This window comes from Salvia splendens, chromosome 17, assembly GCF_004379255.2.
Source record: "Salvia splendens isolate huo1 chromosome 17, SspV2, whole genome shotgun sequence".
NCBI classification, from domain to species: domain Eukaryota; kingdom Viridiplantae; phylum Streptophyta; class Magnoliopsida; order Lamiales; family Lamiaceae; genus Salvia; species Salvia splendens.
Window position 1 is genome coordinate 24,472,456 of NC_056048.1, and position 16,001 is coordinate 24,488,456.

A 16,001-nucleotide genomic window follows, 5' to 3' on the forward strand; every position below is an offset into this window, starting at 1 on the left:
TATCTATTTTTAAGTAATGGAGTATAAAGTATTTTTTCTTTTTTTTAAAAAAAAATTAATGATTGTGAAACTGAATTATGACTAAAAATATAACTGAATACACTGACGTGACAGCTGAAAAATATGATTAGAGCTAGACTAGCACATTGTGGATTCTAACATACAAAGAGGAGAGAATCTAAGCCAAAACACATAAAAATAATTTTTTTCAATACAAATTTACAAGGCTAGCACTTTCAACATAATGAAACAACACTGGTCATAATATCAGAAAAAATGAAAAACACAACTAACCAATCGCAATTTATAGAGTAGAAGAAAAATACATCAGATCAAAGGAGGTAATTTCAATGCTAAAGGTTTTCCAAATTTCACGAAGCAAAACTGAGCATCAATGTCTCAAGTAAACTATTCGTTCTCATGCTTTGAACTCTAAAAAAAAGCTAAAAACGACCACAAAAATAGATCCGTTGAGAATATGCTATGTAGAATCAGATCACAATCGTACATGTGCATAAATATGTAATACTTTTTGATACAGACCACTCCATTATTCCAGTATTTCTCCAGCCCAGTTGATATTAACTTGATAATACGGGGCTTTAGTAGCACAGCCAACGTCTCATTTCCCACCCAAGGTTGGGAACTGCCCAGGGTCTTCAATGGCCGGTGCTTGGAAACCGCTCCTGTCACTGGATCCAGTATAGCCTCCTCCTCTTGGTCCACGGCCCCGGCCTCTCCCACGGCCACCAGGGCTGTAGTACCTCTCACCCTCAGCAGGCTTCAAGAATTCATTGATGCTGACAGACTAGACCACCCAATTGAACATGCATCAGATTATGCTCCAAATCTTGTAACTTTCCAAAAACTAACTAATAATCTACTTAAATAGGTCAAGTATGAGTTCAACATATAGATAACACTTGTATTGACAGCATAAACAACATTAAGAAGGCACGTGCAGCTCTATTGCAACCTAATTCATTCAGGAGGTATAATCCTAATCCATATCATAGAGGCAAGAACGATGTAGCCTAAGCTATATACATCATAATATATATATAGTGCACAAATGATACCTTTTTAGCTCTTTCTTCTTTCTCGGCTAAATCTTTCTTTTTATCCTTCTCAGAGCCCTGCAAAGAAGAATAACATTGATAATGATTAATTAGAAAGGAGATAAAATTCAAAATAAGCTAACAAAGGAGTGAAATGGCAATATTCATCAAGTATGAAGTTAAGTGGATCACCAATTTGATGAAGATATCATCGTTAGCTTTCTTGTCTGCAAGTTGTTGCATAGAAGCAAACTCTTTTCCATCAACCTTTCTTTCTTCAGTTTTAAGAGCCATCAAAGCCTTCCTTTTCTCCTCCAGAAGCTTCTCATATTCTTCCAATGTCATCTCCTGAAAGTCATTATTTCCAAGTCAACACAAAATCAAGCGTTCTAAGAAAATCACAGCAGTTATAGAGTCTAAGCCATTCTTGCAACAGTAGCAAGTCATATTCATAAAGCTACCCTTGAATCCTTGCATAGTTTAAAGAAAACAGATAGGTTGAACAAAAATGTTCAAATGGTATATATTCTTTCACCTTATCCTCAGCCTCCTTCTCTTCATTTTCATCTTTAGCAACTTCCTTTTCACCATCTACTGCAGCATTTTCCTCCACAAGAGGCTTCTCCACATTCAGGTTTTTCTCCTCTCCATTGACAACCTCCTCAGTCAATCTAGAAATACAGAAATTAGTTAACAGCCCGTCGATGGTTGGTATCCTGAATGAACTGTAATGGCTAAGGAAGACAATTAAATTCTTACGGTGCAAGTTCATCTTCAGGTGCTCCCCAGTTTCCACGACCAGATCCTTCTCGTTTCATCTCATTTCTGCATAAATATAGAAGTTGCATATTGCGCAATCATGAAATCCAACAACATACAGCAGTAGAGACACAAATGACACACCACATTCCATACATACCCACGTCCAGTTCCACTACGGCGCTCAAATGTCCTACGAGGGCGCTCCACTTCTTCTCCAGCTTCTCCATTGCTGTAACCGCCTCTCCGGCCACCACGGAAAGAACCACGAGGTGCTCCATAGCCACCTCGTCTTTCATAAGGCTTTCCATCACCCTGGTCAGGTGCACCCTGAGGGGCAGAGACTTCCCTATTTCCATATGAGTTTCCATTGCTAGCAAAGTCTCTGTTGTATCCTCCACCAGCACCACCACGACCGCGGCTATATCCACTAACACCGCCATGGCCACCTTGTGCAGATTCAGATTTTGCCTCTCTAACTGATTGGATATACAAGTACAACGGTGAGCAATGATTCCAAACAGCGAAATCATCCATATAACCAATGTGCAACTATAATACATTTCAAATGGCAGTGAAAACAGAAAAGAAAACACCCCTTAAAAATGTACACAGATGCTCTGACAGTCTGACATCTAAATAAATACACACTTCATTTAATCAAGTCTTATTCCAATACCTATGTGAAAACACTACCAAATCACTTTTTACAACTGTCAAAATTCTTACTTGAACATTATCACAAAAAAATGTTAGTTCATGCGGCAGGAATTAATGTACAAATTTATTGAATAGCAAACATTTTCAAAAACATATACATTATTGTTATATAAAGAAAAATGCGCAGATAACTTGAATAAGCCAAACAAAATAGCAAATTTATAGATAATTAATCATTTTTATTCATTACTCCATAAAAAGACAAGATAGAGAGAGTTAGAACTGACCAGCCTGGGCCGGCGGTAGTGGCTTAGAGGGGAGCTTGGGCTGCGGCGGCTGCTTGGCCGATGTTACAGCGGCTTTTTTCGGCTCGATCTTCGGCTGCTGAGCAGCAAGCAGCGAGGGATCCTCCGTATCATCGCCGAGCAAATCAAATGGGTTTATTGTGGCCATTTTTCGCTCAATAACAGAAAAAAGAAAAACCCTGACTTCCAAATTATCACAGAAACGAATTCTTAATGGAGATGTTTATTCATTATTGAGTGTGATGAAATCAAGAGATCTAGCAGTGGTGAGATAGGAGTGGGAGAGGGGAAGAAGATAGTTTGGAGTGAAGGAAACCCTAGCCGCAATAAACTGATTACACTCGAGAGTGAGGTTTATCTAACGGCTGTGTTCGTTTTTGGTTTATATATGTACAACATTTTCAAGGGTAAATATTATTAATCCTAATTCCATCATTTAAAATTTGACAATTTTATCATTTTATGCCCGTTCGATTTATTTTAAAATAAGGCCATTTTTTAGCAAAAATTACTCATTTATATTTTTAAAATAAGACCCTTTATTGATTTAAAGGCATATGTGCCGCATGCTCAAACCACGACCCGGAACGCTCAAGCGCTAAAGCACAACGTTGTGGCTTGAGCACACTAGTGTTACACGTTGTCGTGTGTTTGACCATGTTTGGCGGGTTAGGGTACTTCCATGATATTATGATTGGCTTCATGATCATGATGTTTCAAGTGCCCTTCCCGTGCTTATATAAGGCATGAAGATGTTACAGAGAAAAAGCACACGATTACAAAGCATTTCTCTCCCCTCTCTCATTTGCTACGTAATTTATGAACATTGTATTGTTCTCGATTGGATATCAAATTCGTTGGAATCTATAAGTTTGAGATATTTCTACTCGATAGAAGGAAACATTTAATCTTTGGATGACGCGCCAAATTGTTAGCACTGATCGAGGCATACCTTGTTTTGTAGAGAGAAGCCGTGGAGTATATTTTGAGCAAAGAAACATTACAATCTTTCAATTAGTTAACCTTTGTTTGGGAGTACTCAAATCTATTAATTTTTAGAAATTCAAGTCCATGGACTCATTCATTGGCCGGCCAGCCTTATGTTTCTACTCATTCTACTCACTGATGGCAGATCACAAATAATCGAAACTGAACTAGAACTTGATCACTTGTTTGGGTTGGCTTCCTAGCTTTCCAAGGGCCTTGTCCAGAGCAGTAGGAAATTGATCGAAAGGTGTCAGCTCCAAGCTGTCGTGCCACACAGGTCACAGTGTAAGTACGCGTTTTCACAAATAAAAGAACTAGACGGGGTTCCAAAAACAAATAGCTCAAAAATGTAGTTAGTTGAGGTGACTTTTAGAAGAGACGGAATGGTGATGTAAGAGACATAAAAACGTAAGATCGTACTCGTATTTCAGTTCACCGCTGCGGGTCAGGCTTAGAAGGTATTCTATCATCTCCCTGCACTCTTTTGATTTATCAGAACCCATCCATTTCTGTAACCAGAATCCTGTCAAGGATAAATCCTGTAAAAAAAAGGTTAAAATGCCGTTATTATGTGCACAATGAAAGGTTAAGTTGCATCTTAAAGTAAGCCCTGGCATATGTAGATATCACATGATGATCCATCAAATAGATACGTAATTTGCTCCATACGAGGTGAACTGCATCAGATAAGTGTAGGGAGTATATTAAAGCTACACTTACAGTCTTGGATATGTACCTTAAAAATCAAAGATCCTGTGGAGACGGTTATTGGTTTCTTAGACATTCCTCCATATGTGACCATTGTTCCACCTTGTCTAGAAACAAGAATACTCGCTTTGAAAAAATGAAAATAAGACAACAAACGATTCTCTGGTAAAGCACAAGAAAGTCTCACTTCAGGGATTTAAGGACCAGGGAAGCAGAATTTCCACCAACACAGTTAAATCCTAATGCGGGTTCTGGTATATCAGCCTAGAAAGAGTAAGATGCAAACTCATTACTCCAGGAAAGAGTGAGAAATGATTAAACACAAAATCAATGATGTCAAGTAAAAACCAAATATGATAACAATAATCAATCTCAAACTACGTAGGCACACCATTCATTCAAACAGTATAGTAGTTTGCCAATAAGACCGGAAGGCTCCAACAACCAAACTGGTGCCCAAAGAACAAGCATGAAAATCGAATCTAAAACAAAATTCATTGTATTAACATATAGAGTTTTAAAGTAATACCAGAAGATCTTTGACATTTCTAACTGCCAGCTGATCCTCAGTGAACACTTCACTAGCACCAAGTTTTTTTAGTTTCTCTTTTACTTCATCAGATCCTGGCCTGGTATTGCAGATTTCATAACGTCAGATAACACAAAACTTTTATTCTTGATGCAAGTTCACTTGGGATATTTGGTACTGCATCGAAAAAGCCCACTGACGTTTAAAACTCTCCATTTAGGTGTTAAGCAAACTACTAGGTGGCAGGCATAGGCAGTATATGCCTTGAATAGTAATTAGTGAGGATACCAACACGAAATGGCAGATTTCCAATGTAAAAGATTCAGGACAAAAGAACAATTGAGCAACAGCTCCCATACTATGCTAGCATATGAAATTTAGGCAGCAATACCCTGCTGCATGCAAACGAAGAAATGCTAATTCACACTAACAAATGCTCACCTGTCACGTATGATGTTAATAGACTGAATGCCTCGAAGTTGTGCAAGTTGAATGACACACTGCCCCACTATGCTTGTAGCCCCATTTTGAACAACAGAGTCCCCTATTCCAATCAAGAACATTAGGGAAAAGACGGAAAATATAATTAAAAAATTAAATTAATACATAAACATTCTCTAAATAGTAGATATATACGATAATCCAATATTTTATTGACTTCAAGAGTTAAATTTGATAAATTGAATATTCACTTGTATCTATCAACCATATATGTAGTGTATCATGGGATACATAATCCAAAAAAAATAAGAGAACACTATTTATGTATCAGTACCTGGTTTTAGATCCACAAAGTCCTCAAGCATTCTCAGGGCAGTCAAAGGATTCACAGTTATAGTGGCAGCATACTCCATACGAGTGCGTTTATCGATCTTGTGCCAGACATTCTGCTTGTTGACAACAAACGTCTGCCATGTACCTGACCAGAAATAGCTGCCACGGATAATGTAGAGCACAGACACCAAACTTCAACTAGCATCTTACCAACCCAGGCCTGAAATCCTCGATCTCAGTTGGTAGTAAACTAGAAATAGGTGGTTAAGGAAATACCTCTCACAATTACATGAATATAATCCCTATTTCCTTTTGAGTATTTCAACTATTCAACACGCTACCAAAGAAGTAACACAGCGATCCAAGTGTCTAGTATCTCGTTTCTTGCATATGCAGATAAAAGGATAAAACCCTACCTAGAAACAATTCTTTCGAAAAATTTCAAAGGTGAAACTACCACATATTTGCAAATTGAATAAACAATAATTCTACAATTTTGAGCTTATTTGATCGTCTAATCCTTTAGTTAATCAAACACATATACATATATTATCAATCTATCCATCACTCAAAGTAAACACCGGAAATGAATATGAACTCAATTCTCCTGAAATGTGTAGCTGCTCACCTGGAAAAGGCGGAGAAGGGATTACCCAGTCTCCTGGACGAAGTTCCTTCACCGCAGAACCGATAGAATGTACCTCTCCTACCCCTTCATATCCTCCTACAGCAGGAACAGCTGGCCTCACCGGATACACTCCTACTCAGAATCCGATTGCACAAACATTACAACAATAAAATGTATCCAATTACAGAAAAAGGCAAAACTGCATTCAAACATTTATAGAAAGTAAACCAACGAACACAACTGATAACTTCAAAATTGACCACAAGGAGAATAAATTCAGCTAAATACTACCAACTCTATACAAAAAAAAGAGTTCATACATGTCGGTGTAGTACAATACAGTACAACTCTCCAAAGCAGTAATCAGAAATTAACAGAAATGATCGCACAAACGAGGAGAGAACCTTGGATTCGATTGATGTCGGAGGGGTTGATGGGGACGGCGAGCATCCTGACGCAAACATCTTCATCCTTTATCGGAACCGGCGGCAGTTCTCTGATTTTGCACACGGCGTCGGGATCGCCCTGCTCGTCATATGATGAATCCGCGAATTTCTGATGTTTGTAAATGCTGGTAGAGAATGAAGATTATGACACGAAGAATTTACGTGGTTCGATTTACTGAAGTAAATCTACGTCCACGGGAAAAAGGGAGGGCAAGATTGTATTGCTTGATCTGTTTTCTACAGCTTACAAATACAAACTTGCTATTTGCTATATGGTGTTTTTATCTCTAGAGAGCTTAACCTTCTCATATCAGATCTAAGTTCTATTTATATCTTGGACTAAGATCGTGGCTTGCATCACCACCCTAAGTCGTGGATGTCGTGTAGGTCATGGCCTAAGATCGTGGATGTAGCGTAGGTCATGGCCTACGATCGTGGCCTGAGTTGACATCACGTGGTAGTGGGTGTGTTGGACATCTTGTATGGGTCCACTAACTCCTTGTTCGGTCGAATACTGAGACCGAACTGCTTTGGTTGCCGATCTGAGAGTAGAGATTGATGCCGACCTGAGAGCAGAGCTTGATTGGATGGCTTTTACCGAGCTGTAGGCTGAGGCCGAACTCTTTGGTAATGCCGAACTCACACTCCTGCTTTGGTTGCCGATCTGAGAGTAGAGCTTGACGCCGACCTGAAAGCAGAGCTTGATAGGTTGGCTTTTACCGAGCTGTAGGCTGAGGCCGAACTCTTTGGTAATGCCGAACTCATACTCTTCCTTGGGCTTTGGGCTGATGGGCCGTCATTGCTGTTGGGCTTGTTTAGTACGCACCCCATCACCGGCATTAAATGCGACAGTAAAATCCGGCCGTCGAATCCTGAAAAGGTGGGATATGAAACGGTGCGATGATTTGAAATCTTTTCCAAATCTGATAAATACCGCCTTTCTTCATCATTTGAACACCTTTGCTATTGGCTTTTTCTGCACTCTCTATCTTTTGCGTGAAAAATTTCCTTCCGCTTTCAAAAATTTCCTCAGGATTTCTTCAAACTTTCAAAGAGTAAGAACCATGTCTGCTTCTTCTTCGTCTGAGTCTGGTAGCGGTAGAAAAGGGGGTAAGGGGTCTTCTAGCCGGAAAGAATCCGGTGAGAAGACCGTAGAGTATTTTCACAGTATCTTGAGTAAGGATACTGTGATATCCCTTTACGAAAAATACTCTTTTCCTGGGGGGAAGGCGGTGGTTCCCGACGATGATCATAGGGCTAACGACCCGCCGGAGGGTTATGCCACCGTTTACGAAGCCTGCTTAGAATGCGGGCTTCGTTTCCCTCTTCCCCCACCTTTTGTAGAGCTTCTTGATTTTTTTCAACTCCCTTTAGGTCAGGTGACTCCGAATTCTTGGAGGCATTTGTCGGCTTTTGCTGCCGAACTCCGTAGGTTAGATAAGGATCTGTCTCTGCGGGCAATCCTTAATTTTTTCCAATTTAAAAGGAAGGGATCTTGGTTTTACTTGATCCCCTTACAGCCTTTTAGGGCATTCTGCAAAACCAAGTGGCCGAAATGGCAAAACCGCTTCTTTTTTTATAATAGGACAGCGGCTCCGGGCTTCCCCTGGAGAGGGCCGAAGTCCGTGATTCCTCACCCTCGGTTAGAACCATTGGCCGAGCTCGATGACGAGCTCAACAAGATTCCCATAGTTAGGAAACAATACACGGAGTCTGAGCTCGTCAAGGGCGACGTCGTGTTCGACATCTCGTCTTCGGACGAAGAGGCCGAGGGTGAGGATTTCTCTTTACCTTTATGTTCTACTGCTTTAACGAAGAAAACTAACCTTGCTTTCTTGCTTTTTGGCAGTGTTCATGCTGAACAAGGCTACCCGAAAATCTTCGGAGTCCAAGGAGCCGGAGAGGCCGAAAACCACCAGCTCGGCGTCTGATGCCGAGAGGACTCCGAAAAGGCAAAAAACCTCTTCGGATCCGAAGAAGCCGGAGTCAACTTCGGCAAAGGGGAGGGGGAAGGCCCAGAAGCCCCCGAGAGCGCCAGAGAAAGACGTGGTCTTGGCGCCTCCTTCGGAACATATCTGTGAGCCGTTTTTATGGCCCACGGACTTCGCCGAGGTGAATTCTCTTCTTGATTTTCTGGCCTTGCTTTTTTTTTTCTGTATTTTTTGTGGTCCCTTTGTTGACTCTTTTCTTTATTCATTTTCAGAGGAACGATATGCTCTCCAAGCTCGTCGCCGTCGAACTCTCCAAAGCGTCCAATGACTATGCTGAGATGCAGAGGAAATTGGCGGCTGCTTGTCATCGGGCCGAACAGGCTGAGGCTAACTTTGAGAAGGCCAGAGCTGCTAGGATTTCGGCCCAGGATGAAGCTCAGTTTGCCAAAAACCAGCTCGTCATCCAGCGGGAGCAGACGAAACGGAGGGATGCTGCTGCCGTGGTTGCCCAAGGGGAGGCTCTCCGTGTTTACACGGAGAAACTCTTTTTGAGCAGCCAGTTCTCGGCCTTTGTCGGTAGTCTGGTAAGGCTAATTGCCGATAAGGGCGAGCAGGGGGCCGACGTCGTGCTGCCTCTGTACAGCCGAGAGATAGCAGCTCGGCTTCAGAATCTGCCGCTTCTTGAGGAGCTCGCTTCATCCTCGGACCTGCTTTCTGCAGACCGAGTCCGGAGTTGTCGAGCTGATCGGGACGAGAACCTGGAGACTATCTTTGCTTCTGTGGGACCCGTTTCACCCGCTTCGACTTACAACGGAGAGGGGGAGGCCGAGCCGCTGGAGCTGGAGGCCGAAGTCGAGCGGGCCGGGCATCCGGAGAAGGAGGCCGATCAGGAGGCGGAGGCGAGGCCGGCAGGAGGCGAGGCCGAGGCTGAGGTAGCCCAGGAGAAAGAAGCTGTACCAGACCGAGGAGCCGGAGACGAAGCTGGCGGAGTATGATTTCGTCTCCCTTCTCTTAGTCTAGTTTCTTCCTTGTAAAATGGCCTTGAAGCCCTAGTGTAAAAAATTTTCCTTGTGAATGAAAAATTCTCTACACTTGTCTTCGTGTAGCTTTTCGTACTCGCCTTTATTCCTGTTGTATTTTACTATCTGCTCGGTACAGCTGCCGAACTAATATAGCTGCTTTGTACCCAAGGAGATGGAGATACTTCACTGGAAACGGCTGTACTCTTCGGCTTTGGACGAAGCTGAGAGAAGAGCTATAGCCGATCAGACGAAGAATGACGAGCTTCTGGCTCGTTTAGTGAAGCTGGATGCCGATAATAAGGACTTAGAGTCCGATAAGAATGATCTGGAGGCCGAGCTGAATACGACTATTGCTGAGAGGACTGCGTACGAGGATTACATCCGTGTGCGCGGGGGAATGACCATATCAGATGTTCAGAGTCGAGTTGACGAACTGTGGGAGGAATATAATGTACTCCGGAGGAACAATGCGCTGGAGAGCTCGGCTTGCCAACAAGTTGTGACATCACTGCGGCGTTGGGCTTCTCGGTACAACATTGTTCTTTCTCGGCGCCCCTCCATAGAAAGATTCCTTCGGCATATCGCGCCAACAGATGCTCGCACTCCAGATCAAACCTCTGGTTCCCTTGTTCAAAATCCTACTCCCAGCCAACAACGAACTCCGGAACAGCCGGAAACGTCAAGACGAGAACGGGCTCAGGAGCAACCGGAATCGTCAAGACAGGGACGGACTGAAATTCGCCGAGGAGTTGTGACTATGAGCGAGCAAGATCAGCAGATGCTTATTGCAGAGACTCTTCATCGCCGAGGTGTTAGGACTTCTCGGGCTCGGGGAAGAGGCGTTGGATCGAGGATAGCATCTCGTCGACCTGCTTATTCTTCATCTGCTCGGAACAACCGAACTCGGCTTCCAGAGGATTTTGCGGATAGGTGGCTTAACTTCAGCAACCCTGGACAGTAGAATGGTCCTTTGTAATAGCGTAACGCCATTTTGTAGGGTAGCTGAGTTGTATGCCGAACAAGATTTGAAAAATGAAATTTTGTTTTCGCTTCTAACACTGTATTTACAGCTTAGCGAAAAAATTTCATCGTACTTGTCCTCGGTCTTATGAAGTAAACTTCTTTGACCGGACTTGGTCCTTGGTCTGATGAAATAAACATCTTTGACCGGACTCGTCTTTGGTCTGATGAAATAAACATCTTAGACCGGACTCGTCTTTGGTCTGATGAAATAAACATCTTTGACCGGACTCGTCTTTGGTCTGATGAAATAAACATCTTTGACCGGACTCGTCTTTGGTCTGATGAAATAAACATCTTTGACCGGACTCGTCTTTGGTCTGATGAAATAAACATCTTTGACCGGACTTGGTTTGTGTTCTAATTTGGCGATTTTTGTCGCCGGGATCGAACTTTCCCTTGTCCTAATTCGGCGAGTTTTATCGCGTGGATCGGACTTTCCCAGTTAACCGAAGTGGTCTTATGCAGTAAACCTCTTTGACTAGACGTGGTCGTCCCCGGCCTTATGAGGTAAACTTCTTTGACCGAGCTTGGTCGTCCTAATTCGGCGAGGTTTATCGCGTGGATTGGACTTTCCCTTATTGCAGTTCGTTTCAGACGAAGTGCTTGTTAAGCTGAATTGCGGTCTTGTATCCTCCTTGGAAGCTTGGACTCACAATCGTTGGCTTATTGCAGTTCGTTTCAGACGAAGTGCTTGTTAAGCTGAATTGCGGTCTTGTATCCTCCTTGGAAGCTTGGACTCACAATAGTCTTTAATAATCGATCTAAAAAGGGGATCAGTCTTTAAAGAACGATATACCTTAGTACCATTTGTAAGAGACGACAAGCACATAGAGACAAAACACATAGAGAAAAAATGAAAAAGACGAAGGAAAAAAACTTTAAACCCCTTTTTTTTTAAAAAACGACAAGTAAAAGGTACAAGTAAAAAACAAACAAATAAAAACATGTACCCCTATGACCGAACTAGACACAAGACAGACTGACCGGACTTTGTCTCTTACAAGTGGAACTTCTTGAGGTTGGAGACGTGCCATGTTCGGGGTACTTGTTCTCCTGACATGTGAGTCAATTTATAAGACCCTTTGCCGAGGACTTCTGACACCCGATACGGACCCTCCCATGTGGGTTCGAGTTTGCCCAGCTTTTCTGCTCGGCTTACTTCGTTGTTTCTCAAGACGAGATCTCCCACTTGAAATTGAAGCTTTTTCACCCTTTGGTTATAATACCGGGCTACTTGCTCCTTATACTTGGCTGCTTTTATGCATGCCAATTCTCTTCTTTCTTCGGCGAGATCTAGTTCTGCTCTCAGTCCGTCGTCATTCATTTCTGAGGAGAAAATTAGAGTTCGGGGACTGGGTACGCCGATCTCCACCGGAATCACGGCTTCAGTGCCGTACACCAGACTATACGGGGTTTCACCGTTGGAGGTTTTGGGTGTAGTTCGGTAGGACCACAGGACTTGAGGGAGATTTTCTACCCATTGTCCTTTGGCTTGTTCTAACCGAGCTTTTAACCCTTTCACCAGAATCCGGTTCGTTACTTCCGTTTGTCCGTTTGCTTGGGGATGGGAGACCGAAGTGAACCGCTGTTGAATGTTCAGCTCTTGGCACCAATTCTTGAACGTCTTGTCGGTGAACTGAGTCCCATTATCCGAGATGAGGATGTGGGGTATGCCAAATCGGCACACTATGTTCTTCCAGACGAAGTCCAATGCCTTTGAGCTCGTTATCGTAGCTAATGGTTCCGCCTCCACCCACTTCGTGAAGTAGTCCACGGCAACGATAAGGAATTTCATTTGCCGAGGAGCTTGAGGAAGTGGTCCCACTATGTCTATGCCCCATTGCATGAAAGGCCAAGGGCTTTGCATAGTGTATAGATCGGTCTGCGGCATCCTTGGGACATTTGCATGAATTTGGCACTTCGTACACTTCTTGACGAGCTGCACTGCCTCTTGTACCATGGTTGGCCAATAATATCCCCATCTCAGAACTTTTTTAGCTAAAGCTCTGGCTCCGATGTGGCTACCGCACGATCCTTCATGAACTTCTCTGAGGATGTAGTCCGTCTCTTCTGGTCCTACGCACCGCAATAACGGCTGGAGGTAAGACTTTCTAAAGAGGACTCCTTCATGAAGTTCGTACCGAAGAGCTCGGCACGTGATCTTCCGAGCTTCTCTCTTATCCTCGGGCAATTGTCCTTGATCCAGATACTGCAAGATCGGCGTCATCCAGTCCGGCGAGCTGGATACTGAATGTACCTCGGCTTCATCAATGCTTCGATGCATTAATTCTTCCGCCTTTGAGCTCGGATCTGAGGCCAACTTACTTAAGGCATCGGCTCGGCTATTTTCCGCTCTGGGAATGCGGATTATCCGAAAATAGGAGAAACTCCGGCTGATGCTTTGCGCTTTGTCCAAATACTTCTTCATTCTCTCGTCACGAGCTTCACTTGTACCCAACATGTGATTTACTATGACTTGTGAATCACAATGGACTTTGAGAGATTTGACGAGCAGACTTTGCGCTAACTGGAGTCCGGCCAGGAGGGCTTCGTACTCGGCTTCATTATTAGTAGTGGGGAATAGGAAACGAAGTGAGTAGGTTACCTCGTGTCCGTCGGGAGCGACAAGTAGAATACCAGCTCCACTTCCCATCTTGTTTGAAGCTCCATCTACGAATCCGCTCCAGCAGTCCGGCGGCTCTACTTCGGATTCCAAGGGCTGTGCTAGTTCGGCATTGGCAGAATTCTTCTGTTCGGCAATAACAGGAATTGCTTGATCGAACTTCGCTTCTGCAAGAAAATCTGCCAAGGCTTGTCCCTTGATGGCTTTCCGAGGTAGATATTCAATTGTGTGCTCTCCCAACTCTATAGCCCACTTGGCGATTCTGCCTGATGCTTCTGGCTTGGTCAAAACTTGCCGAAGAGGTAGATCGGTTAAGACGCATACCTTGTGAGCATAGAAGTATGGCCGCAGTCTCCTTGCTGCATTTACTAACGCCAGAGCAATTTTTTCCAGAGGTTGATACCTTGTTTCTGGACCTCTTAATGCTCGGCTTGTAAAGTAGATGGGAAACTGCTTTAGGCCTTCTTCTCGTACAAGCACCGCGCTGATGGTTTGATCAGATGCCGCTAAGTATAAGAATAGTACTTCGGCTTCGGCTGGAGCAGAGAGAATAGGAAGCTCGGCTAGATAACTTTTAAGCTCGTCAAAGGCCTTTTTCTGCTCGGCTCCCCACTCGAACTTTGGTGCCTTTTTCAACACCTTGAAGAACGGCAGTTGCTTTTCGGCTGCTTGGGAAAGGAATCGACTCAGTGCGGCTAGACATCCGGTTAGCCTTTGCACGTCATGTATGGACTTCGGCATTGCCATGTTCTGAACGACTTGAACTTTTGAGGGGTTTGCCTTGAGTCCGTCTTTTGAAACCCAACAACCCAGAAACTTTCCCGAATCTACCAAAAAGGTACACTTTTGGGGATTAAGTTTGAGGTTGGCTTTCTTGAGCACGTTGAGAGTGGACTTGAGGTTGTGCTCGTACTCCGAGGTGCTTTTGCTCTTGACGACTATATCGTCAACATACACTTCGACCTCCTTTCCAATCAGGTGCCGAAAAAGCTTGTCTACCATCCTTTGATAAGTGGCTCCGGCATTCTTTAAACCGAATGGCATCTTTTTATAAGCGAAAATGCCGAAATCAGTAATGAAGGCTGTCTTTGAAGCGTCAATCTCATCCATTAAAACCTGATGGTATCCTTTGTATAGATCAAGAAAACAAAAAATTTCAAAGCCTATCAGAGCTTCTACTTTTTTATCTATGTTCGGAAGGGGATAGCAATCTTTGGGACAGTGCTTATTTAGATCGGTGAAATCTATGCACATCCGCCATCCTCCTTCCTTTTTCTTGATCATGACAGGATTGGCCACCCACGAAGGGTACTTCACTTCGAATAACACATCCGCCTTCAATAATTGACGGACTTCGTCATGGATGACTTGACTTCGTTCTGCCGCAAAGAGTCTTTGCTTCTGTTTTATCGGCCGGACCGAAGGATCAATATTTAAACGATGAGTGATTACCTCGGGGGGCACTCCGGTCATGTCCAACGGAGACCATGCAAAGACGTCTTTGTACTCCTTGAGGAGCTGGATGGTTTTTTCCCGAAGTAGAGGCGTTCCAGCGAAGCCGATCTTAACCGTTCTGGATGGATCGTCTTCGTACAGCTGAACTGTCATCGAGTTCGGCTCATGTATGACTTCGGTCATCGCCTCTGACTCCGGCTGCTGTGATTGCTATGCTTGGTGGTGCCGATCTGACTGCTCGGCACTTCTAAGCGCAATTTGCAGACATTCCTTTGCTCTCTTTTGGTCACCTCGGATGACCGCTATCCCTCCTTTAGTAGGGATCTTGATGGTGAGGTGATAAGTGGAGCAAATGGCCCGAACTGTGTTGAGCCAGTCTCTTCCCAGGATGACGTTGTACGGGGACCGAGCTTTCACCACGAAAAACTCAATCATCGTACTGGAGCTAGTAGGCGCTTTCCCCACCGTGATCGGAAGGCTGATAATACCTTCAGGGCGGGTGTCCTCCTGGGCGAAGCTCTTCAGGGGAAGCGGAGCCGGGCTGAGCCGAGCTGGGTCCACTTCTAGTTTGTCGAAGCACTCCTTAAAAAGAATGCTGACTGACGCTCCTGTATCCACAAACACCCTGTGGATCAGTTTGTTTGCCACTCCGGCTTGGATGACAATGGCGTCTTGGTGAGGAGAGATGGCCGGGACGGGATCAGCATCCGAGAACGTAATCACTTCGTCCTGCTTCAGCCTTTTATGCGTTGGCTCCTCTCGATTGGAGCCTCTGCGCTCTGACTTCAGGGACGACTTGGTCTTCCCAGCAGGGAGAGCGTCAATAGTCAGGATTACTCCATCATATTGCGGCTCGTCATCGTCTTCGGGATCCGGCTGCTTTTTCGGATCCTGAGGGGCGCAGTTCGCTCCTCTCTGCTTCTTATTCTTCTTTGACTGCTTGCTTTGGTATTTTTTCAATGTCCCTGCCCTCACAAGAACATCGATACCTGCAGCCAAGTTTCTGCACTCCTCGGTATCGTGACCGTGGTCTTGATGGTAGGAGCAGTAGTTATCCTGGGGTCGGCGCGCGGCGGATTTCGTCATCCGCTTC

At 44.0% G+C, this 16,001-nt stretch overlaps 2 protein-coding genes across 2 annotated transcripts; both read right to left on the minus strand.

The window, feature by feature from the left end:
* Positions 1-290: 290 nt before the first annotated feature.
* LOC121774865 (RGG repeats nuclear RNA binding protein A-like) lies at positions 291-3,139 on the minus strand. The gene is made up of 7 exons (XM_042171750.1): positions 2,765-3,139; positions 1,978-2,296; positions 1,818-1,883; positions 1,594-1,729; positions 1,251-1,406; positions 1,080-1,136; positions 291-808 (listed from the first exon to the last, which is right to left on the minus strand). The coding sequence occupies exons 1-7, from the start codon at positions 2,928-2,930 to the stop codon at positions 623-625; spliced, it is 1,086 nt and encodes a 361-aa protein (XP_042027684.1). The 5' UTR covers positions 2,931-3,139; the 3' UTR covers positions 291-622.
* Positions 3,140-3,765: 626 nt separating this feature from the next.
* Positions 3,766-6,984, minus strand: LOC121775527 (enoyl-[acyl-carrier-protein] reductase, mitochondrial-like). Its single transcript, XM_042172611.1, has 9 exons — positions 6,813-6,984; positions 6,409-6,540; positions 5,782-5,925; positions 5,448-5,550; positions 5,007-5,106; positions 4,665-4,741; positions 4,506-4,584; positions 4,190-4,308; positions 3,766-4,030 (listed from the first exon to the last, which is right to left on the minus strand). The coding sequence occupies exons 1-9, from the start codon at positions 6,856-6,858 to the stop codon at positions 3,937-3,939; spliced, it is 894 nt and encodes a 297-aa protein (XP_042028545.1). The 5' UTR covers positions 6,859-6,984; the 3' UTR covers positions 3,766-3,936.
* Positions 6,985-16,001: the final 9,017 nt, after the last annotated feature.